Raw genomic sequence first — 24859 nt, forward strand, 5'->3', positions numbered from 1 at the left:
ATCCTTACCGAAAAATGGATCAGTAACAAAACGCAGGCATTAGATGAAAATACCGAACTATACGTACTAATAAATTACACGATAGATAAAATACGTCTGTAAAGTCAAATTCAAAAACCTTTATTCAATATAGAAGCGTTACTCTTACTTATTGATTGTCATAAATCTGCCACCGGTTCGGAAATAAGCACCTCTGCTTACGTAATCAAAAAGCTCGTACAATTCGCAATCGGAATAAGACGGAAATAATTATTATCAATAGAAAAAAAAAGTAGAAAATGTTTATGTCATAGAGAACATGAGTCACACAAATTAACAAAATTGTCTTTAAACTTTTAACAATAATTGTCAGTACCAATCGAAAGAATAACAATCTTCACGTGGCAATTATTGAATTACGGATTACAAGCAAAGTATCGAATTAAGGTAATTTATACAACCACCAAAATTCCAATTCCTATATGAAGCTGACTATGAGAAGTTATACCATGGCTAGGGATATCTGACTGAACAACAATGATGACGGCTAAATGGTACTCGAAAATAGTACTAAACATCATATAAATAAGAGTAAAAATATAAATGCTAAAATATTAAATCCACTCTAAAATTACTGGACATGTAAGAATGTAATTAATTTTATCAAATATAAAAACAAAGAAACCCGGATCGTAAAACTCTAGAAGAAAAAATTGTAACACTAAATACATATTATTTCAACCTCATGTTGAAATAATTTACTATATAAATTTCTTGTTGTGAGAGATAAAATTTCTTGTTGTGAGAGATAAAATTTCTTGTTGTGTGAGAATGAGAATTACTATATAAATTGCTTGTTATTATAATAGCGAGCGTTTCTTTATAATATTTCGATTTAGTGTGAAATATTGTTTGTTTTAAAAAGGATTTTGTAGCAAGTTATAATAGTATTTTTTAATTTTTACTTGGCAGCGACTTCAAAATGTTGTAGAAAATATTTATTTATTTCAGTTATTTATTAAATAAGCTCGAATTAAATTTATTTTTGAAGTCGGTTTCTTTTTTCAATTTGTTCTATTTTTAAGTAACATATTGTTGGACCTAGAATGGCAGCTTCTCAAATGCGTAAACAACGCAAAATGAAAATAATATAATAGCGAAGTTAGAAAAATAATGGTCGAATTATTGAATAAGTTTTAATTATTTTATAAAACAATTGAATTGGTTTTTATTTATTTTCTCATTATTGGCGTTAAATTATTATGTGACAATCATAAATGGCCGATAAGCGTGCCGTCAGAATGGCTGGCCATTTTTATATTAAATTTCTTTGATAATAACAGATATACTAAAAATTAAAAAAAATTAACTAAATAATACTAAATGGATATACAGTAAATACTTGTCCTATTTACAGATCAGCTATCACTTTGTACAGTCAATCTGATGCACACCTTTCATGTCTTATCTACTCAACCGATCATGAAATTTTGCATATGCGTTGTCAGAGATACACAAAAGGACGAACCTAACGCCCAACCTAACATCAGCCCCCTTTCCCTTCTACTAACTAGTATAAATAGCGGTGTAACAGATTTATTACATAAATTGTCAGCGCTACGTACAAGTCACGTTTTAATATTAAACTTCGACCGAGCGCACTAATAACTTAAAGTAGGTAACAAGTTCGCATACTCCAAGTAGGTATGTATAAGTACAAGGTATGTACGGTTATAGTCAATTCAATAGCTATTTTATTATAACCTGTGTAAAGCTATTAAAACACGTATCATGTTATATTTATACCATATATAAATCATCAGTAAGACATGACTTTCTTTATTATGTAAGTTTTATAACTGCCTGTGAATAGAGTCATGCTTAACTGATGATCGCGGGTTCCAGGAAAAGATGTATGAGCTGACATGTTCTTAATTTATTATATAAATAATCTCGTGTCTAACTGTGAAGGAAAACATCGCGAGGAATCTATTTGTACATGATGATTTTCTGCCACATGTTTATTCACCACCATACACCGCTTTTTTAAGGAGAAAAATTAAGAGTTATAATAAATTATTTAAAAGAATATTCTTGTCATATCACATAGCATAGTCGACTTCTGTGATAATTTTAAATGTATTTCACATTTATAAATCATATCTTTTTAAAACAAATTTCAACATATTGAATCAGAGTCAGCTTGTGTTACCAGCAAAAGCAACTGTCGAATCATAAAGCGAAATAAAAAAAATATATAATTATTATCTCGTTTAAAACGCGAATAAAATACATGGAATGAATAAATAAGTTACATCCGATAAGTTTAAATTGTAGGTAAAAAACCAGAATAACTCTTTTTTAAAATTTAATGTAGGCTGGCGACTAGCAAACGGGTCACCTGTTGGTAATTTGTCACCACTGCTCTAAGACATTGGCATCCCTTCGACGCCAACTATGGGAACTTAAAGTCCCTTGAGCCTAATTACACTGGCTTATTCTCTCTTCAAATTGGAACACAACAATACTAAGTATTGCTGTTTAGCAGTAAAATAAATGATGACCAATTAAGTATATATGAACGTTATGATTATTTATTTTATATAACTTACACAGTTAGTGATAGACAAAGTCCATCGTATAGAAGTAAAAATAACTACTAATAATAACTAAAAATAAAAAAAAACGATACGTTAATTCACATCTGGATGTATAATAATATAGTTAATAATATTTATAATGTGCGTTATATAAATTATTATTAAGATAATCATATTTAATTCTACTCTATTATATTATTCGTGTGTATATTATGGTAATACAACAACATACTTAATTTTGACATTAAAATATAAAAATGTTATATTAAAATGTACAAATACTTAAGATAATTGTTACAGAAATCATAATAAATTACAATTTTATAATGATTATCTAAATTGGTGGTAGGACTTTGTACAAGCCCGTCTGGGTATATACAGCCCATTCATCAAGAATACGTTCGCTATACAATACTGCGGCGTATTGTTCTATTACGATTTTAAAGATGAGTGAGCCAGGGCTATTACAGGCTCGAGGGAAATAAATATATAATAATCTCTTAGTTTTCAAGTTTGGTTACGCATTGGCGACGTAAGGAATGGTTAATATTACTAAAGTAGCCAATTCCTACGGGCGGTGATGATCACTTACAATTGTGTGATCTATTTACCAGTCTACCTATTATAAATAAAAAATTAAATAAAAAATAAAAGAATCAGCAAAAATAACAACGTACCGTTCGATACAAATAAGTAATATGTTTCTCAATTGCATTTTCGCTGAACAGCTTTATATTCTGCTGCCATTTTATATTTTATTTCTTTAAACCGTTGCAATATTTATAAATCGAAACATCCGTGTTCGAGCAGGAAAACGTTTAATCTGTTAGATGTTAGCCAGCAAATATCTCAGTACAATAAAACGTTTTGTATATATGAATGAAATCAGTTTGGACAGGTTTAAATTTCTTTAGTTCCGTGTTAGTTTACAGAATTGTGCGGTTTCGTCAATTGACATTTTTGGCATTAGTGCATTTTATAAAGTTCACGTTATATTTAATTGCGTTACTAATTTTAGTTACATTTTAAAGGTTCTTAGTACAATAAATTTAGAAGCATATAACGTTTTTCCCGGTAATGTTACTGGAAAGAAACCAAAACTGTGTGTTATTATTATAAGCGATCGAATCCTTACTTTGTATATGACGCATATCCTTTTCACCAAAGACAATTTGGCCTTGACATAACTACATCTATCTTTATCATAGATTTCTATACTTTTAAATGAGGAGACGTTTTTTAGTATTTTTTTAAACTGAAAAAGTCAGAACACTAGTATACATACAACTTTAACCAGTTTTATTATGTAATATTATTATACAATTATCAGCAATTCGCTGTTTCACTCGTTTTAAATTTACTATTGACGTGTTAATCGCGAATTTCATGGTCTTGTATATAATATCATAATAAAAAGAAATGCATGCATTAATTAGAGATCCTTGACTATTTCAGCATATAAATCATATTAGAATAGAATAGACTAACAGATAGCTACGGCAATTATTATACTAACTTACTGGCAGCACAATATTAAGTTAATGCCACATTTAACCAGAGGCTTAGGTCACCAAATTACAATCAGATTAGATTACCTATGCAGTATTGATGGAGAATCAAACGGAGTAAGTAGGAACTAATTTATTGCATCACATTCATAATGTATTCTTTTATTAAAACCGTAAACCGTTCAGTATTTTCTTAAAAAAACGGTAACATTTAACCGAATACTTTTTTGTATTAGTAGGTCTAAGCTTTGTTTATTTGATAATTTCTCAATAAAAATATATATTGAATAATGATTGATATTTGGAAAAATGTATAAGAAACCAGACATGACCGAAGAGCACGTGTGTAACTTAAGTTTTTTTTTTAAATATACCTCTTTATTCAAATGTCTGTCTTGGATGGGAATCGAACCCACAACCTTCGGCATGAAAGACAAGTATATACCGACTACGCCAACCGGCACGTCATTTTATAATTACATATATTAGATAATTATATCTAGTTTTGTTTATAATGAGTAATGTATGAAATGCATGGTAATGCAATACTACATCATTTTAGTAAAATGAATGAATAATATATTAATTAAATTATCAAACCAGGTATTTCACCGATACGTTGTTGAAACTAAATGATTTTCGATACTGTAACTGGCGATACTAATTTTAATTACATCATCATCATCATCACCCTTTTCGCGTCCACTGCTGGACATAGGTTTCTCCAATGAGCTCGATTTTCAGCTCTTAATCTCCAACCGCTCCAATTTTAATTACATTCCTTACAAATTAAACGGTGGTATTTGATTCAGATTTGGTCAAAGTCGAATTCATCTCATGTCGTACCTACGTCGTTATGCCGAGATGGCCCAGTGGTAAGAACGCGTGAATCTTAACCGATGATCGTGGGTTCATTCAAACCCGGGCAAGCGCCACTGAATTTTCATGTGCTTAATGTGTGATTATAATTCATCTTGTGCTATACGGCGAAGGAAAACATCGTGAGGAAACCTGCATGTGTCTAATTTCACTGTAATTCTGCCACATGTGTATTCCACCAACCCGTATTGGAGCAGCGTGGTGGAATAAGCTCCAAACCTTCTCCTCAAAAAGAGGAGAGGAGGCCTTTAGCCTAGCAGTGGGACATTTACTTGTATTTGATTCAACTGTTACAAAACGAAATAAAATGTATTAATTATAATAATGTCGTTTAGGTTTTCATCGTCGACCAGCGGTGAGAGGTATCGCTGTAAAACAACAGCTTGGAGCTTCAGACGAAATTCTGCAGCAGATGCAAAACGAGCTGCAACCAACACCAACGCCAAGTACAACTACGCCGGTTCCCAGTCATGCTTGTCAGCGCACCAGCTCTAATTATTCCTGGCCATACTATTCAGAAGCGAATCTTAATTCCAGGCCACAGAGCAGAACAAGTGTTAACAGTAACTGGTAAGCGTTACAAGAAATTGTATTGAATATCGTAAGGGTTCGTATACATAAAACTCATTATACCCGATGGATATTCCATCGGAAATGCGATCATTGTTACTAGATGGCGCTGTTTTCATGTCTTATAAAACGCAGTTACTCGCAACCTCAACGCTATCGAATGCGTAAAAAAATTCTTGCTAGGCATACGAGTTTTATGTTATAAACTTATTAGCGAAGTTCCTTTTATTTACAAAAATCCATATGATTGCTAGGTCTAAATCGGAGTACGTATCGCGTCAATGCAGCAGCACACCGGTCTCCCAACATACTGATTCATGCTATGCGCATGCTCAGAATGTTGCATCGTACCACTACCAGCGACAACACGAGAACATGTATAGAAACTGCTCAATCTATGCGAATATTGGGTAAGCCACTTATTATTATAATTTACCTTTAAAACTTCCTACAAATATATATATAATTTATATTCGAATCCAAGTAATTAACAAAAACCTCGTAGGGATTAAACACATTTCGTAGAACGCATTAAAATCTACTATCAACTCGTTTGACAAAATATTGGTGTACAAAATACTGTAATTAAGGTTTTTGTCTAATAATATTTATACTTTTACTGAAAATATTATAAAATTAAATTTAAAATTTACATAAATTATTCTTTTTGATTTTTTTTTTGGTATTTCACTGTAAAAATTCCTGACAACTTTTTTTAATAAAAATTTTTTTTGCGATGAAGTTTCTTCGAAAAACATGATTGCTCAAAATTAAAATAAAATGTCAAAGCATTTTGCGCAGTTGCTTTATTTTTTATAGAACGTTTTAAAGTTAAATACAAACTAACTATTCATCTATTACTAGTTTGCAAAAAAATAAAATGTATAATAAATAATAGCCAAACCGTAACTGTTCGCTCTCGTCATCCGTACGTTCACACCGCAGCATTTTTTTTACTTTTAGAATTTTTCATACCCGTCATAAATTCTAAACCAAAAATCCGATTCAAATAATCTGAGGAGGGACCTATTCAAATTTATTTTGAAAAAATTTAGCTGCTTAAGGATTAATATCATGATACGAATGTCATCTTTCGATTCTAACAGTATTTTGATTGACTAATTTATGTGACTTTGTTATAAAAGATAAATCACCTCGCGGACTTTTTTGTGGGTATTGATAAGTACTATAAACATGTAATATATCACTTTACATAGGTGTCATTATAAATATCTGCAGCGCACGCCAAAACGTTACTTTTACAGGAAATGTTTTGATACCTTGGGTTTACATTATTGCGATTTTAAGCTTTAAATTTCGGGAGGTGAAAGGATTTTTAAATCGATTCAGTGATTTTTGAGTTTATTTATCCATTATAAACAAATATACAAAAATCAAATCTTACCTATTTACAAAATTAGTATAGACTATTTATTGGTATAGATAACTGAAATATTTAAAATCAAATTTAAAGAGAATATATATAATTAAAAATGCAAAACAAAATTACTTCATACTTACCGCCTGACTGACTTCGTAAACGTAACCTGAAGAGTTAAGCGATTTTATGAATTTATTTTTAAATAAACCTAATTTATCTGAAAATCAAATATAAAGTAACACGGTACTAATGATTTCTCTTAACGTATTCAATGATATAATGCTCATTTCTTCTTAATCATTACACAGGAATGCTCGAAATGATTACCCTCCTTTATACTTTACGGTCCATATACTATTCGCTAAAAACAATTACAAAGTTTAAACAAAGGCGGACTTGCTGCTGAAGGCAGTACAAATTAAACTTTAGGCTAAGCATAAACTAATAAGAGCGGTAAAAATAAAAATAAAAACGTACATTTTATGTTTTTTTTTAGAAAACATTAGGCTTAACTTAAAATAAAATTCAATTAGCTTCCGATATAGTGAAATTTGACAAGACCGAATAAAATGTAAAGATTTAACCGGCTTAAAAGTAGATTCTATGGTGATAAACAATGTCACAAATACTATTTTATATCAAATGTGGCTTTGTCAAAAATGGTAAATGAGACAAAGCAGACCGGCTCACTTATACTTGAAATACAGCAGTCCGTATTTCATCACATACATTTCTCAGCAGCTGCTATGCATGTAAAGTAAGCCAATGGACAGATAATAAGCCCCTTAAAAAATGTACTAGAGTTTGTTATTGTCTCACTTTTATCCGCGGTTCGGCCTTTAGTGAACTATTACAGTTCAAAAAGGTGCCTACGCCAAAAAAAATCAATAAACTTACTCATGAATACACAACTAAAAAGGATGGCAAATGAGCAAAAAGCTATTGTTATACTTGCGACAGCAATAAAACTAACTGCGGTGACACGATAACGTAACCAACGCAATAGTTACGATATTTTAAACAAAAGTATATTCACTACATAGACAGCACTTAAATTCAGGTGCTAGATTTGTACACTTTAGACATATATAAAAAATGATTTTCTTCTAAATTAATAAAATACAATCACATGATTGCATGAATATGCCACTATGATAATATCCTCCTAACTGATATAAAGCGGTTAATATTAAGGTCAACTAACGAGCTAGACATGTAGGCCGAGAAATTCTAGTAATTTCGACAGGACCGGAAAAAGTTCAAGCGAAGAACCGACGGTTTTACATGCTTTTTCCGAGACCCGGGTGTACCTATATACACTGCCGACTTCCATTCTCGGGGCTTTGTGCTTTTGAAATATTACGTTTTCAACACAGCGCCTCAGGGTCGGCGACCCTTTTAACAACCCAATAACAGTACATTAACTCACGTTTGTATTATATTTCTATATAATACAAACGTGTACGTCTTCTCACTTTACGAATATACCGACCAGTGATTAGGAAAAAATAGGCAGTCACAGACGAGACTCAGGAGAATCCTATGAGGATTTAATTCTTTTATAAGCTGTGTGAAACGATAAAAAGACACGGATGAAACTTTATGAAAACAATTTGCACTGTAGCTCTTACACTTCGCTATTTAGACAAGACTTAAAGATACCACAAACAAGTATGGTGTGCGGTAACATATATTAGCATAGTACGGATGGAGATAGAAGAATGGCTTTAATTTTAACACGTTTTCATCAATTCGCTTCCTTATCTAACTTTAAACTTACCGATGAGGTAGACTTGTTATTAATATAACAAGGTGTTGTTTTTATTAACAATATATTTTTACATTAATGACCTAAGTATGCACCCGTACTAATGTTTTAAGAGTAAGTCAAAATTTACATTTATATTAAGACAAAATTTAATAGATTTATACAATACCCAAGATATATATTAAAATGGTATAAAACAAAGTCACTTCCGTGTCTATCTGTTTGTTTCCTAAATTCTAAAGTTCACGTTCGGTTGTGATACGGTTTTCACCATTATTTAGGTAATTGCTGCGGAAAGGTTTTATTATATTAAATATAGATAAAAATATTGAACAATTAATAGATTAAGTAGATAGTTTTTTAATTAAATAATGTCTCACGGTTATTTTAAGCCGACCGTAAAAACAAATAAAAAAAGACAAAAGCCACAAAATTATAATCTTTCACGTTAGGTATATAATTTGAAATATGATAACATTATTTTAACTCTGTTATGTATAACAATTTTTTTCAATGTTTTAGGTGTTCAGACAGCAGCCAAGAATTATATAGCTCGCAAACAAGTTCAGAACAGACATCCCCAGTGCGGTCTGGTCGATGTAGGAGACCGGAGTCTCCTCCTCCAATACGTAGTCATCACCAGCTACTTTATTTGCCGTATAACAATCACTATCACTATCAACAGGAATACGCGCAAGCTTGGAATACTAATGATTGTAAGTTATATTCATGCATATTTTAAGCGTAAAACTTCTTCATATCTATCTAGAATTGATTGACTACGATCAAGCTTCTGTTAAATAAATATAATATTAAAGCTTAAATTACTTAGATTTTTTATAATAAAATGTAGTTTTGCGAATAAGATTGAATAATAATTAAAAGCACAATATATAAAAGTAAAATAAACGTGGAGATCAAGTAAAGTAGGAAAGTGGTACGTTCACAGACAACCGCATGCACTCGTACTACCAGCCGCAAGCAATGAGCGGTGCAAGCACGCCGCAACCGGCCGCTGCTGCCGTGCCGCAGCGTGCTCACTATACACATGCCCTACAGGTGACAAGTTATCTAATTGAAATTATCGTAATATTCATCGTTATTCAGGAGAACAAAATCGATAATAAATCCATCTTACAGAAAACATATGTTGAAACTGACCAAAAATATATATTATGCACTTTTTCCTTTCTTTTTTTCTAGTATTAAAATGTTATAATTAAATATATTTATTTAAAATATTATGTCTTTAGTTTGTATAAAAACCTGTACTTAAATTTAGCAACAAACCTTTGTTTTTACTTATGAATAGAGGAAGACGACTTATCGTTTAACAGTAGGTGTCTTAACCGATCATACAGCCTTTCGCCTAACAGAGGGGTCATTTTACGTCGTAAAAAATAAAAAAATAAAATTGCAATGCGCTTATTCCAAACATTCATTGTAAAAAAATTCCCGACTCTTACTCTTACTCTTATAAAATAATGATATATGAGGATTTTATCAAGACAAAGCAGAATAAAGTGAGTTGGCATAAATATTACGAAGTTGTCGTTGTCGGTTGAGACTGATATCCCAGCAAAACTCGCGAGCCTGATAAAGTGAAACAATCAAATAGTGTTCTCAGAGTTCAGACAAACTTGTCAGAACTTTTCCGGACCAACGATGGTCTTAGACAATTAAGGCGACACTCCTCCTGTTTTCTTTTTAAGTTTGCTTTTAGCAAATATTTTCGCGTTTCAAAGATCGAAACTTTAAACCTTTTTTTCTACAATTTCTTGCAAGGGCTGAATTATGAGAATGAAATGATGATAATGAAAAGGCTGCCTCTAATATCTTACCCCTGGAAAAACAAAACAGAGGCTGGCGAGTCAACACTACAAAAAATAAGTACTTTAAAGCGCATAGGCAATTCCATAATAAGTATAATAATAATGAAACTACTCAAGAAAATTAAGAAATTTATCAAACTAAAATAAATAAAACTAATATATAACATAGATTAATTTTCTATTTTTTTTAATAACGCCATAAGAAAAAATATAATATTAGTCGTAAAAGCTAAAGGATAAGCAATCATTTTCAGGCTTTGTGCCCCGCTCCGGCAAGATTTAGACCAGTGCCCGCACCTCAACCCGGAGGTGGAAAACAAATGATTTGCTACTCTGAGAAGGTAATAATTTTCGTGGCAAAATTTAATATTGTTCAAACACGGCATTCTGTAAATTATTTGATGTAGACATAACCCAGGCATCCTCTTGGGATATATAAGCGAAAAACACAGCTTATTAGCTCGTTATCGATAAAAAAAAAATCTGGAATGTACGCTTGAGTCGGAAAAGATACAAGAGAAACTTTTTTGCTGCATCTCACTCCATCTATGTCATTAAAGTTGAATCTTATAAAAGTCAGTTTTTAACCTTATTTTGTAAATAATTTTCCTAAGTTAAAATGATGGACATTATGTTTTAACTTTTACCCTATTTTTGAGAATAATTAAATTATGCATATTGTAATTATGCATGATGTATATATTTATGCGTTACGTTTTACTACAACAAGCGCCATCTATATTTTGATTAAATGCACTATTTGAGTACATCACGTGAAACTGTCCCTCTTTCATCAGAAGCTAGAATTACATAGTGCCAATACCAAGTTGTCATTAAACATATATTGTATTCCCTGAGATAATTCAATACTTTATTGTAACAATTTAAAAAAAGTCGAATACAGAAGTTTATAATGTATATAGTAAATTTTCGTCATATGAAAATTTAGGTAGCAGCGCCGCTATACCAACCAGCTCCTGGGTCACCTTCCCGCACTACACGAGGAGCGCCTGAAGGAACGGCCACTGCTACTTCACCTATGACTGCTTCGCAGAACCCCGTGTACTACGCGATGAACGTTTGACAAGGCGACTAGGTGAGGTTCTTCGCTCAAATTGCCACGCAAGTTTTTGTTGCTTTTTGTATATATTAGAGTAGGGAAACAAGCACCCCACAGATAACAGTACAATTTTAAATTAAATTTGTTCTTCAAAACCACATAGAATACAGATTTGTTCGAAAAAGGTTCGTGCAATCATAGGTACAATCCAATCCTCTGTGGGAGAGATCCTCAATTCAGTTTCAGAACAGAAGAGATTTTTTACCTTTCTCTTAATTTTTTGTGTGCTTTCTGTTAGTTTTTTTTTCTATTCTTATGGAATAAAATCAAATTATTTGACAAAAGTTATTTATCAACCAATGTTCTCTATTTTCTGTCTTGTTTTATTATACTATTAATATTAATTTCTTCTGTTTACCTGATGTCCTGGCTAAAATTTTAAATTTAGATATATATTTACATTCTTATTTATTTTCTTCCACTTCCTATTTTGGTTTGTAGATTGAATAATTTCAAAAAATAAATATATATAATAAAAAATCAACATTCGAAAATGATGTATTTTCTACATCATTTTTCTGTAACCATAAATATTGTTAGAGAATGCTGGGTTTTTCAAGTTGTAATAGATATTTGTCACATTCTGTAATGTTCTGTAATTTTCATTGGGTATATTATTGGATATTTCTTTGAATAATCAATAATTGATACTGCAACTGCCCAAAGTACAGTAGCAAAGGGAACACATTCAAACCCTCTTCTTAAATTTAAAAGAAATTCTTTAATACACTAATAACAAGCAAAACCATAGACAGACGTTGTCTGCCATGTATCATATACAATAATATATAAAACCTTTTACGAAACGCGCTGCATCTTCTATTATGAGTTTTATATATGTATATTGGTTTTATAGTTTTTGTCACATGGGTAATATAAAAAAACGTAGTTAAAAACACAGTTACTATTGATTTAAATAACAAAACCTTTCAAATATAAGTGTAGATAACGTCGTCGTCGCCGTAGTCTGTCTAAGTATGATTATTTTTGAGACAATGTTGGATTTGGTAGGTATGATAGTAGATTACAATCTATAGCCTATGTTGACTTTTAAGACTTCGGATGTCATAACAAAAATTAAACATGCCTTTTTTGTTTTCAGGTAAAAATTGTCGTAGGTCGCGATGCTGTTCGCATCAGCATCCAGCCACCTGGACATTCAACTGACATCACTTAATAATTCAATATCGCTGTTTTGCTGGCGCTGTGTATTTCATAGCTTTAGCGATTTAAGAAATCGGGTTTGACAACGATAAAATTTCATAGTGTGAACGACAAATAGATTCAGCATTTAGTTATTTTGCGATCGCATTGCTTTTTCATCTCTTATTTTAAGTTATCATGAACTGTAGTACCAGAAATCACAATTAATATAGTATATAGATTGCGTTGTCAAAATCATCAACACTTACTGTAATATTATTTACTTAACCCTATTATATATTATATACATTACCTATGTAATGTCAAATCCGACATCTTAGCTTATGTGAAGGCAAAAGTAATTTATGAAATATGTTGTTAATATGAATACTAGCATAATATATGTAATTGTAAAAGTCAACATTCTTTCTTGTTTAGGAAAGCTGTTGAACAAATCTACAATAAGAGTATTTATTACATACATTATTTATTTATTTGATTCATTGTACTTTAATAATAATAAGATTAAGATATGGCTTCGATAGATATTGATATAATATTGTAATGGAAATAACCAAAAATTATCCAAAGCAAAATAATTACTTAAGCAAATTGAATTGTGCCATTTTTAAAGCTTATCTTATGCAGATGATACAATTTTAATTTAATTTCCAAACACTCTTAGTTTTAAGTAGAATAGATTGAAAATAATCAGCTTCCAAACATATTATAAAGCCATGAAAATTTCAAATATTTTCTGACGAAAATATTGAATACATATTGCGTGTCGTAATTTTACTTGAAATAGTTAAGAAAATGCGAAGTAGATTACTAGAAAAAAAAATTGGTTGAATTTGTTAAGCGAAACCAGCCAAGACATCGACGATAGTAATATTTGTTGTTCAAAATATAAAACAATGTGTGTTCTAATTTAATAAAACAAGAACGTGTGTTATCTCGATGCGGAAATATCTATTGTAAAAGTTTTTATATTATATAACAGCACTTTGCTGCGTATTTATTATAATCCACTAGACACGATGTTTCTGTGCATTAAATGTGTTCATCTAATTTGAAAACATCAGAATGGGTGTAGAATATTCAAAATGAGTTACAATTATTAATTTTTTATTTTACAATCATGATATTAGGTAGAAATTTGTGCATGTATCCGCATGTTTGCCTATATTATTATCAATTTTATTAACTGGATATTATAGATTAAGAGTTTAATTTCTTGAAATCTCGCGTATGCTTATTTAGTAAAGTAGTGGTAAGATTTAGTCCAGTGTTTTTGAAGATTCACACATTAACTTAAGGTAAGGTATGAGGATATTATAATGAATTATATGTGTGCCAAAACTGCACAGCTACTGCTGAACAAGTCATAAGTATAAATTATTCGTGTGTAAGTAAATTAATGGCTATTGTTTTAAAATACTACATACAACAATTTTCCGCGCCCGGCCTAGCCATTTTTGTGAGTATTATTTGTAAGAGTTTTTTTTAAATTATTATTAAGGAATTTAACCAAAAAACAACGTTTTGAAATTGAATAACGAACAATGTTACTTATTGCGGTATGTGAATATTTTTTATGCGATAATAAATAACTGAAATAATATGTATATTTATAATATCGTATCATCCATATTTTTTGGATTGATTCTGAGTAAAATATTTTTTAAAATAAGTGGATCAAATAATCTGATAACGATAGACCGCATAGGAAATGGATAATAACATTTTCCAAGGAATTTGTAACCTGTGGCTGTCTTCGGGGCTCGTAAAAAGATCAATCATATAGTTAGCCGCTTTAGTCATTTATATTTTAATAATAATAATTGCTTATAAACTCACAATAAGTTTCGAAGACAATAAAAGACATGTTGTACGAGTATTTGTATGGTATGAAAGTAGAATTTGTGTTTAAAGATCCTTTCCCATCGCTGACATACCTCATAAGTATAATTTCGAATAATTAATGTAAGTGCCTAATTGTAGCACTGTCATAATGAAAAGGACTATTCAACTAGACCGCACAAATTGATACTTAAGGAGACCAAAATGTAACCTCATTGCAATGTAATAAAATGTATGTATTTTTGAGAAACGTGAAGTGGACTAATACCAAAACGTGATATGACAACTCGCGCTGATGTAAGTCGTCACTTGATGTGCTTTTCAGTTGAAAATACTTTTAAAACTACGTTTTATATTGAAAATAAATTTATAGATGGTTTAATAACCGTGTATCAGTATAAACAGATACTAAACAGCAAATACGTGTTGTATTTGGTCATGACAAGGATTATCATTTAAGAGGTGTGATAATCGAAAAGAAGCGGCAACTACAGCTGACCACGAAAAATGTAACAATTTGAAAGTTTGCAAAATAATAAACGTCATGAATAATGTTGTAGGTTTAAAGCTGTCGGATATAAATACGGTAGATTTTATAATAGTTTATAGCGTACGAATGCTTATAAAAAATTCGAAATCGATGTTAGTAGTCGTCATTGTTATGATAAACTTATAAACTCAAGAAGTTAATTTTTTTTTTTACTAGAGGTCTTTGAAAAAATAACTCTTAGTAAATAAGTGATTAAAAAATATAATGAAGCAGCTATGTCTAACGTTTAGAGTCACAATTGTAATTTTTGTAATTATTTCAAGTTAATAGTAAGTCACTGAATAAATTCTTATTGAAAAGTATTCATACTTCTATTTTATTGTATTAACAAAATTAAGAATTTTACGTCAACCCGCAATCATATTTATTAATTAAATTTATAGGGCGATTTCGATTGGCTTATTATTTTGTTTTAATATTGTAACAATTCTAATTTTTACGAAAAAAAAATAATAAAACCTCACAGCCTCCAAAATGTTATTGTAAAGAGTTGATCAAATGGTTATGTATAAGTCAATAAAAACTTTAAAAATACAATGTATTGAACATATAACCTCTAGTTAAAAACTAGGCCTAGCCAGCCAGCCATGTTATAAAAGTCTGTCAAATCTCGCCAGTAGGTAAGTTTTTAAAATTTGAAAATAGAATTTAGTTTTGAAGAAATTATATGACGTATGTTAAATAAATGTTATTGCTATTAGATGATTAGGTCTTTATTTTACATATTTGTTAAGATTTTATTATTTTTCAGACAGTTTTTGTTCTATTACGCCTTCCTTAATGTTAACGAGTTGTTAAATCTTTTTTATAAACCTTTTCAAATATTAAATTTAGTGTACAATAAATTGTTCAAAGTCAAACTCTAATCCGTTAAAGATCTCAATATTTAATTTAATTTTAAATATACGTATAATATCTTTTAAAATATCAACTAAGTATTTAATTTTTTTTGCGAATGTAACTTATTTCATCGCTAGATAATTATAATAATAATATTCTAGTCCAAAGAAATAATCCAAATAATATACAGACAGAACAGTCATTTATTTATATTTTAACTGAGTAGGTAAATAGAAGTCGAATAAAAATTTGTGTTTTAACAAAATTATTAAATTATCATCAAAAAATGATTTTATATAAGACCGTATTATGAAAAGTCATTTAATTATATGATAAAATTGTATTCTTATTTATTAATTTTCTCTGCTTTCTGGTTTTAATCATACCAGCTTAAGACCCAGGTAAGTAGACCTACCTACTTATCTACCTAAGTTATGTTCTGCATTGTGATTGTGATGTTTCGCTGCAAGGCAGTTTTTTATAATCGAGATCAAATTTTCACAATTATATTTTATTTACTAAACAGCAAATTTATCTATATAAATTACGATTTTTTACTTTTTTCAATCACATAATAAACATTTCACATTTAATTTTTGAAATAGTTAAGTTGTATCAAGTAACTTTATTTTCACGATATATTGTTAACTTAATTTTTATCTTTGTGCAGTTTATTACCATTATATAGAGAGGTCAAAGTAAATAAAAATTTATCAATCACTGCTCGCATCTCTAAGCTTTATTGAAAATAAAGCTTATAGCTTGCAACACCAAAATGTAACAATTTTATGGAATGATGTATCTCAATTTGCTTTTTGAGAGTAGATAAAATTGTATCCCTATTTTCAATGTCTAAATTCTAATGAGACTGTCACGATTACAGCTCGTTACAAAAAAAAAAACACGCTGAAGATAATCTTTATATAATTATAAACTTGCAAACAACGTTGCGAATATAAACAGCATAATATTTAAAATAGCTGTAACGCGACAAAATATAGTTATCTATATACTTAAAACAATTATTGTTAAGATAGTCACTATCACGATGGTCGGTTATTTAGCGGAATGCTTAAGTGATGTAAAACGTTACTGCGGCTACAAAATATAGTAGTAAATGGGCATTATCCATTAAAATGGTAACTTTCAAAAAGTTTAGGCTGTTTTTCGATGTATTTAAATTGTTTGTCTTCGATAGTATTTAATAAAATCTTAATGTTAATAATATAACTGTTGCTTAGCACTTTTCAATGGCTACTATACCATTCAGTATTAGGTAAACGATATATAGCACTTAACATATATTACTCAATTTGTTGTCTTTATTTACAATATTGTTATCCATAACATGTTATAATATACCTATGAGGGCGTAAATAGGCCTGTAAATAGGTAATTCAAATATATTCTAATTTATTTTGTTACATTAATTTACAATTAGGTATTTAGTTTTACAACTAGTACTTACGTGATACGTCATATTATTAGCGTTAAATACTGTTATATTAATTAAATGATATTTTTTGGAGACTTGTTACTAGCAAGCAACTCCTGTAAAATAGTATTTACATAGTAATTTTATAAGACAGATGTCTCTGGTAGGAAATAGAGTTTTCAATAGAAATTACATTTTCTTATTTAATTATCGTTTTGAGAAGTTACCGGTCTAAGTACCAACCCGTCTTAGAATTAGTCTTGTTTGACCAAAGACGATCGCTTGATCTTAAAATAGGCAATTTATATTAAAAAAAGGGAATAAAAAGTATTTACAGACATTATTTTCCTTTAACTTATAGTTTCGGTATTCGAAATCGAGAAAAACATCTCGCTAGATATGAGAAAATATATTTCATTTTAATTTTATTATTTTAATATAGTTTTTATTAATTTGTCATTTGTTCTAATTTCGTAATATAAATTATTGAATATTTATAATAATAATACATATTACGTAGAAGCATAATGCAAAGATGATTTTGTGAACTGTAGAAACTAAGTAAAATAAATAATAATAAATTCAGATACTATATTATGTGTGTTAGGGCAAATCCATGCCACAAGATGTTTCAAATTACTTATGTACAAAAATGTATTTGTAGAATGGTAAACTAATAAAGTGACATACCAACCCATTGGCTGTTTTTGTTTTCACTTCAAAATTACCCACTTATAAAGAAACAGTACATTGTGGTGAGATATAAAAGCTATATCTTTATTTAATAGACCTGTTCATCTTCATCACTGAATATTTCCAAATTCAGTTCAGTATAAATATCATTTCAACTTATAGTTAATTTTTAAATCTAGCATAAAGTAAATTATAAGTTATTATTTGATTTTCTTGATGTTTCATACAATATGGCTCATTAATTTTTTTTTAAGCATGTTTTAAATATGATTGCAAATAGCGATTGTGAGCTTTTATTTCGCAACCTTTTGTCTACATAAATCAGTATCTCACAATTTAATATTTTTGACTTACAATAACAGAATATATCCCATTCGACAGTAAATATGCTTATGTAGATACAAAAATATTAACAGCGTGGAAAATGCTTTACTCGGGAATAGAACCTGCGATCATCTCCTAAGAGTTTTCATTTTCACTACTGTAAACTGTAGTCATTCGGTCTATTATTATAAATACAAAAAATAATATTATATTTATTACTTACGTTACCTGATGGTTCATATGCAGAAGCTAATAATATTTAAGGTAGGCACGAAAAACCATTCGGCTATATAGTCTATTTTCAAAATACAATAATAAAATTGTATTCGAATGTATTCAGTTCATTTCTATTTAATGTCAAGCCGAAGAGGAAAATTGTTCAGGTACACAGTACATAGACATATGTTACTTATATATCTTTTTTTTACAAAAATTGTTACCTACTATTAATTAAATACCTATTTTTATAATTTTAGATACACTTATATATACAAACACGCACCAACACAAATATTTTATGAAAATAACCATAGATAAATGATTATTTTTTTCAGAGTTCAGCTTCCATCTATGACTTAGTTTTTCACGAATATAAAAATCTTGATTAATCGTTAAATGTTTTTGATGAATACAAGATTACATCCGTAAGCTTCTATATATGCATTTATAACATCGTTTGTGTATATCATTTGTTTATAGAACATTTTCACTGAAATGATTGTATATCACAATCATAATATATATTATTATTCTTATTAACCATTTCATTAATACCAAATTATTTAATTAATTATATATGACATTTTAAAAAATATAAATTCAGAAAAATAATGGTAAGTTACAAACATAACCTTAAATATACTTAGCTACTTTATTCTGCAATATTTTGAATTTTCATTACGTTGACGACAAACAAGCAAAGCAATGAGCAAACATCTAAGAATAATTGCGTACGTACATATGAACAGATATTCTGAACAAGCAATATTATTTACGTACACTATAATTTCGCAATCGTCTTGAAATTATCGCTAAAAACAGCGATAAATGTGAATAAAAAATTAATCATGCATTTAATTTATTTCGTCTATACTTTATTATCAACAAATTTACTTATTTATTATCAGCGATAAATCTATATAGGAATATAATTACAACAAATATAGTTACTTTCAAAATTGAAAAATTATATAATTTATACCAACTTTTTGCTAATTAAAGGACTTAAATCAAATTAATTTCTAATCTTATTCAGTCTCGAATCAATTTTATTATTTTAAATGATTTTTTTTGTAAAACGGAACTTGAAACATAAAACTTACTTTCCAGTGTAACTGATTATAGCAAGCGAAACAAGATAACGTCATATTGGGCTGTATAAATGGTGACATTAGGCAATACTTTCTTAATTTAAAAAAAAGTTTACTGCATTTATGACAAAAAACGCATTTGACATTACACGTCGTAATAAGTATTGATTTTTCATTAGACAGATACAAGAGTTTCATAGAAATATCTGTTGGTTTCGTATAAAAATTAAAAAATGAGTTCTTTTCGACGTGACAAAAAGGAAGAAGAAGATGGTGGGGCCAGTGTTTTTCAAAATCTTGATAAAACTACGTTATTGCAAGAATGTCGTTACTTTAATTCTACTCCGGTTAATCCTAGAAAATGCATCCATATTTTAACAAAAATTATTTTCTTGCTAAATCAAGGAGAAAAACTTACTACTCAAGAAGCTACAGACATTTTTTTTGCGACGACTAAATTATTTCAGTCGAAAGATGTTGTATTACGCCGCCTAGTTTACTTGTGCATCAAAGAATTAAGTTCTATGGCGCAAGATGTGATAATCGTAACATCATCTCTAACTAAAGACATGACAGGAAAAGAGGATTTGTATAGAGCTGCTGCTATCCGTGCACTTTGTAGCATTACAGATAGTAGTATGTTACAAGCTATAGAACGCTATATGAAACAGGCCATAGTGGATAAAAATCCTGCTGTTAGTTCAGCTGCTCTTGTTTCTGCTCTACATTTATCTGCAACAGTTCCTGATCTAGTTCGCCGTTGGGTCAATGATGCTCAGGTAGCTATATGTTATTTATAAATTGTGTATAATAATTTGATTATAATTATGTCAAATAGTTATATTAGACAATCAAACAAATTTTTGATTATTTTCATATTATCAATACATTTGAAAAAATTGCAGTGTTTGCCTGCAATGTCAAAATTACTGTATCTTTTTAAATTGACTACCAAAACCAAATCAACGTGTTTTTATTTTGGCTGCTCCCTAATCAATTAAATATTTTGAATCATGCATTATTAAAATATGCATTATGTATGTTAAAAGGACAGATTTTAAAAGATTTGTTACAAATTGAATTCCACACTGGTGAAGCTGTGGATTATCTGGAGATCAATAACATAAATGTTTGCCAAAAAAAATGTGTAAGCTTATTTCATATAATATATAATTAATCTGAAGTTAACATATTATAATAACATAGGACTTTTTGAATTATTACAATACAACAAATATAATTATATACCGTAACGTAGAATATTTTTTAACAATGAATATGGAAACAATTTAATACAAGAAGTCATCTTATTGCAGAAATATGGCACAATAAAGATAGGACTACTAGCAAAGACTAATAATAATAGCTAAGAGATTGTCTATGTTACAATTGCCAGTTAACATTTATTTGAAGAATTTGACAATTTGACTTTTTGCAAAGAAAATTAGTCACAAAGTTGATTTAATTCATTTGAGTAAAGGCAACTGGTTATTTAATTATCAGCTCTAAGTTAGGTATGCCATCTTCATTTAATAACTTTAATGTCTACCTAGTATCTTGTTACCAAATTATTCACTGAACTAGGATGAAAGATTTTTTCATTTGACATCTTTATATCCATACAAAACAGAAACTACTTTCAGTTTATTGTAAAGTTTTAAATTTTGTTTCAGGAGGCTATTATGTCAGACAACATTATGGTTTCATACCATGCCCTGGCAGTAGTAGCGGGAGCCAGACGTAATGACCGTTTATCAACAGTGAAACTTGTTACAAAACTTGCACGTTCTCCTTTGCGTTCGCCATATGCAATGTGTCTTTTAGTACGCCATGCTGCCAAACTGGCTGAAGAAGATCAAACTGAGTCATCAGAGCAATATTTAGAATTTATTGAGTCATGTTTACGTCACAAATCAGAAATTGTTGTTTATGAAGCAGCTCATGCCATAGTTAATCTGAGAAAAACAGCTAGAGATCTAGCACAAGCTGTAAGTGTTTTACAAATATTTTGTGGATCATCAAAGGCTACTTTAAGGCTTGCTGGTGCCCGTACTTTAGCACAACTAACAGCAAAACATCCAAATGCTGTTGCTGCTTGTGCAGTTGACTTGGAAAATTTAATATCAGATCCTAATCGTTCTGTAGCTACTCTAGCTGTTACAACTCTTCTTGCAACAGGAGCAGAAAGTTCAATTGATCGCTTAATGAAGCAAATCTCCAGCTTCATGTCCGAAATATCTGATGAATTCAAAATAGTGGTTGTTCGTGCGATTAGGTGCCTCTGTTCCAAATATCCAAGGAAACATCAATCTCTTTCAACATTTTTGGCTGGGATGCTACGCGAGGAAGGTGGGGTTGAATACAAGACAGCTATAGCAGATACTATAATTGCTTTAGTGGAAGAAAATCCCGATGCTAAAGAATCAGGCTTGGCACATCTTTGCGAATTTATCGAAGATTGTGAGCATACATCTTTGGCAGTTCGAATTTTACACGTTTTAGGGCGTGAGGGCCCTAAAGCTCGACAACCATCACGATATATCAGATATATTTACAATAGAGTTATATTAGAATCTGGACCTGTTCGTGCAGCTGCTGTGTCTGCGGTTGCTCGGTTTGGAGCTACCCGTGAAGAATTACTGCCGAATATCAGAGTTCTCTTATCTCGATGTCAATTAGATGATGAAGACGAAGTTCGTGATAGAGCAATATTTTACAGTGCCATTTTGGATTCCAATGACAAACAACTTATTGATGAATATATTATAAATGTGCCAAGTCATGATCCTATTCTTTTAGAGAAAGCTCTCAGTGACCACATTTTGATACAACCTGATGAGCCTTTTGACATTTCAAATGTACCGGCTTCAGAAGAACAAAATGAAAATGAACATACACCCCCACAAGTCGAAATTTCGACACAGCCAATTGTGTCTCGTGAAGAAATTTACTCCGAACAATTGAAAATGGTGCCTGGTATTGAAAAACTTGGACCTCTTTTCAAAACTTGTGAGGCAATTGACCTCACGGAACCAGAAACTGAATATCGTGTTCGCTGCGTGAAACATATATTTACACGTCATTTGATATTGCAATTTGAATGTTTGAATACACTCAATGATCAATTTCTGGAAAAAGTATATATTCGTCTTGACGTTGCTCCTGGCTATAATATGCTCGGAGAGGTTGCATGTGAAAAATTACCATATGATGTACAAGGTAGCGTATTTTGCGTGTTACAATTTCCAACAAACCCTATAGAAACTTTAGGGTCTATTGGAGCTACTATGGAGTTTGTAGTACGAGACTGTGATTCAACAACAGGTTTGCCAGATTCTGGAGAAGGCTATGCTGATACATATCCTTTAGAAGAGGTGGTAATTGGTTGTGCTGATCAATTTCGCACGCGCGCTGCAACTGATGAATGGGAAGCTTCATGGGAAAGGGCAACTACTGCACCAGAAGCTAGTGACACTTTTGGTTTATCCAAAACCGACGTCAATGAAGCTGCAATAGCAGTTTGCGAGCATTTAGGTCTACCAAAATCAGCTATTGCAACTAGCGAACATTTAGGACTGACAAAAGAAGCAGGAGGAGATGCTATAAAAGAAATCCGTGGTGGTGGTCTATGGCGTGAAGGTACTCCAATGTTGCTTCGAGCTCGATTAGCAGCATCCCAAGGTGCAGTTACAATGCAACTTACCGTTCGTTCACCACGAGAAGATATCGCTACATTGCTTTTGGCTGCAGTTAGTTAAATTGTTTAATTTAAAAATCATAAAAGCATTTGATCTAATCAAATATCTACATGAAATTGATGTTATATTATAAGTTATTTGTAAGATTGATGTTTTAAAAAAATATTCAGTGTACTAAAAAAACATTAAATGTCGTTGATCTGGTTCCTCAAGCATTGTTAATTTCACAAAATTTATTTGGTTTTCTACAGGTTAGAGTTCTTCTAATCAACAATATATGTCAATAGATCATTTTACAGAATAGTAAATATTTGAAAAAGAAATAGCTTGAGCATCACTGATGCTAGCTGAGCAGCACTATCAAGAGGATAGTGGTAGATAGATAGTAACAACTGGTTTTCTTTAAATTTATTTCAATACTGTACAATTGAAATTGATACGAACAAAAATTATCGTTATTAATTTAATAGTAGTTGTAGTAGAAAGAATCACCTATATATAAACTTTTTAGAATTTTTATTGGATTGCTAATAACAATCTTATATGTAGCTTGTTTAACAATTGTCCCTTCTCAAAACGTTAGCTCATTTGACTTAAAAATTAATCAATAACAAGTCTTCACAATTATTACAGATAACAAAAGAAATGTTTCATATGAAAACCGAACAAATTCAATCGTTATTTACATTTACCCTGTTTTTGGAAGTATATAATTATTAAAGTACTGAGGTTTTGTTTGTTTATTTACTAAATGTCAATATTTGTGGAAGTATCGTAAATGTTGGTTATGAATATACAGTTTCCGTAAAATGTTCTTTCCTGTATTGTGACTGTGTATTATAGTATAATAGTAGAATAGTGTGATTATGTCTTATATATAATATACAGTCTTCGATAAAACCTATAACATTTTACATTCATAGAAATATTACTTATATTTGGAAGTTATTGCAACAAATACAATAATGTATATTTATTTACATTATAAAATTAATTTGAAGTCTATAAGAAAAATTTGATGTCTAAAGAAATTTTAATGTCTAAAAAAATTTGATGTATACAGAAATTTCGATGTCTATAAAGAAAATTTCATCCGACATTTTAGTTTTTTTTTATAATCCATGTATCACAAAGTAAACAGTAAATAAGAGCTTAAAATTCACCTTTTATTACCAAATTTTAATCAAAGTAGGTTTCATAAATAAAACAGTTATGTCAATTTAAAGAATCATGTCGAATATTTATTCCATAAAAATGCTATAAAATAATAATATATTATAACTGTTCAGTTGAATTGGCTGAAACTTTAGCTACCTATCTGTAAAATGATGATGACTGAAAGTTTATAGGAACAAAACAAAGTTAA

The 24859-nt window shown here is 30.1% G+C and overlaps 2 protein-coding genes across 2 annotated transcripts in view; one reads left to right on the forward strand and one right to left on the reverse strand.

Annotated features, from left to right (window-relative positions):
- Positions 1-18730, reverse strand: part of LOC126780295 (RING finger and SPRY domain-containing protein 1-like) — a 159388-nt gene extending 140658 nt beyond the window's left edge. Inside the window, exon 1 of the mRNA XM_050504624.1 lies at positions 18714-18730. Coding sequence (XP_050360581.1) covers positions 18714-18725 — 12 coding nt within the window. The 5' untranslated portion in view covers positions 18726-18730. The remainder of the gene's footprint in view (positions 1-18713) is intronic.
- A 1209-nt stretch (positions 18731-19939) lies between these two features.
- LOC126780287 (coatomer subunit gamma-2-like) lies at positions 19940-24578 on the forward strand. The gene is made up of 2 exons (XM_050504614.1): positions 19940-20574; positions 21469-24578. Exons 1-2 carry the CDS (start codon positions 20029-20031, stop codon positions 23551-23553), a joined length of 2631 nt encoding a protein of 876 aa, XP_050360571.1. The 5' UTR covers positions 19940-20028; the 3' UTR covers positions 23554-24578.
- Positions 24579-24859: the final 281 nt, after the last annotated feature.

Source organism: Nymphalis io, chromosome Z (genome assembly GCF_905147045.1).
Source record: "Nymphalis io chromosome Z, ilAglIoxx1.1, whole genome shotgun sequence".
NCBI classification, from domain to species: domain Eukaryota; kingdom Metazoa; phylum Arthropoda; class Insecta; order Lepidoptera; family Nymphalidae; genus Nymphalis; species Nymphalis io.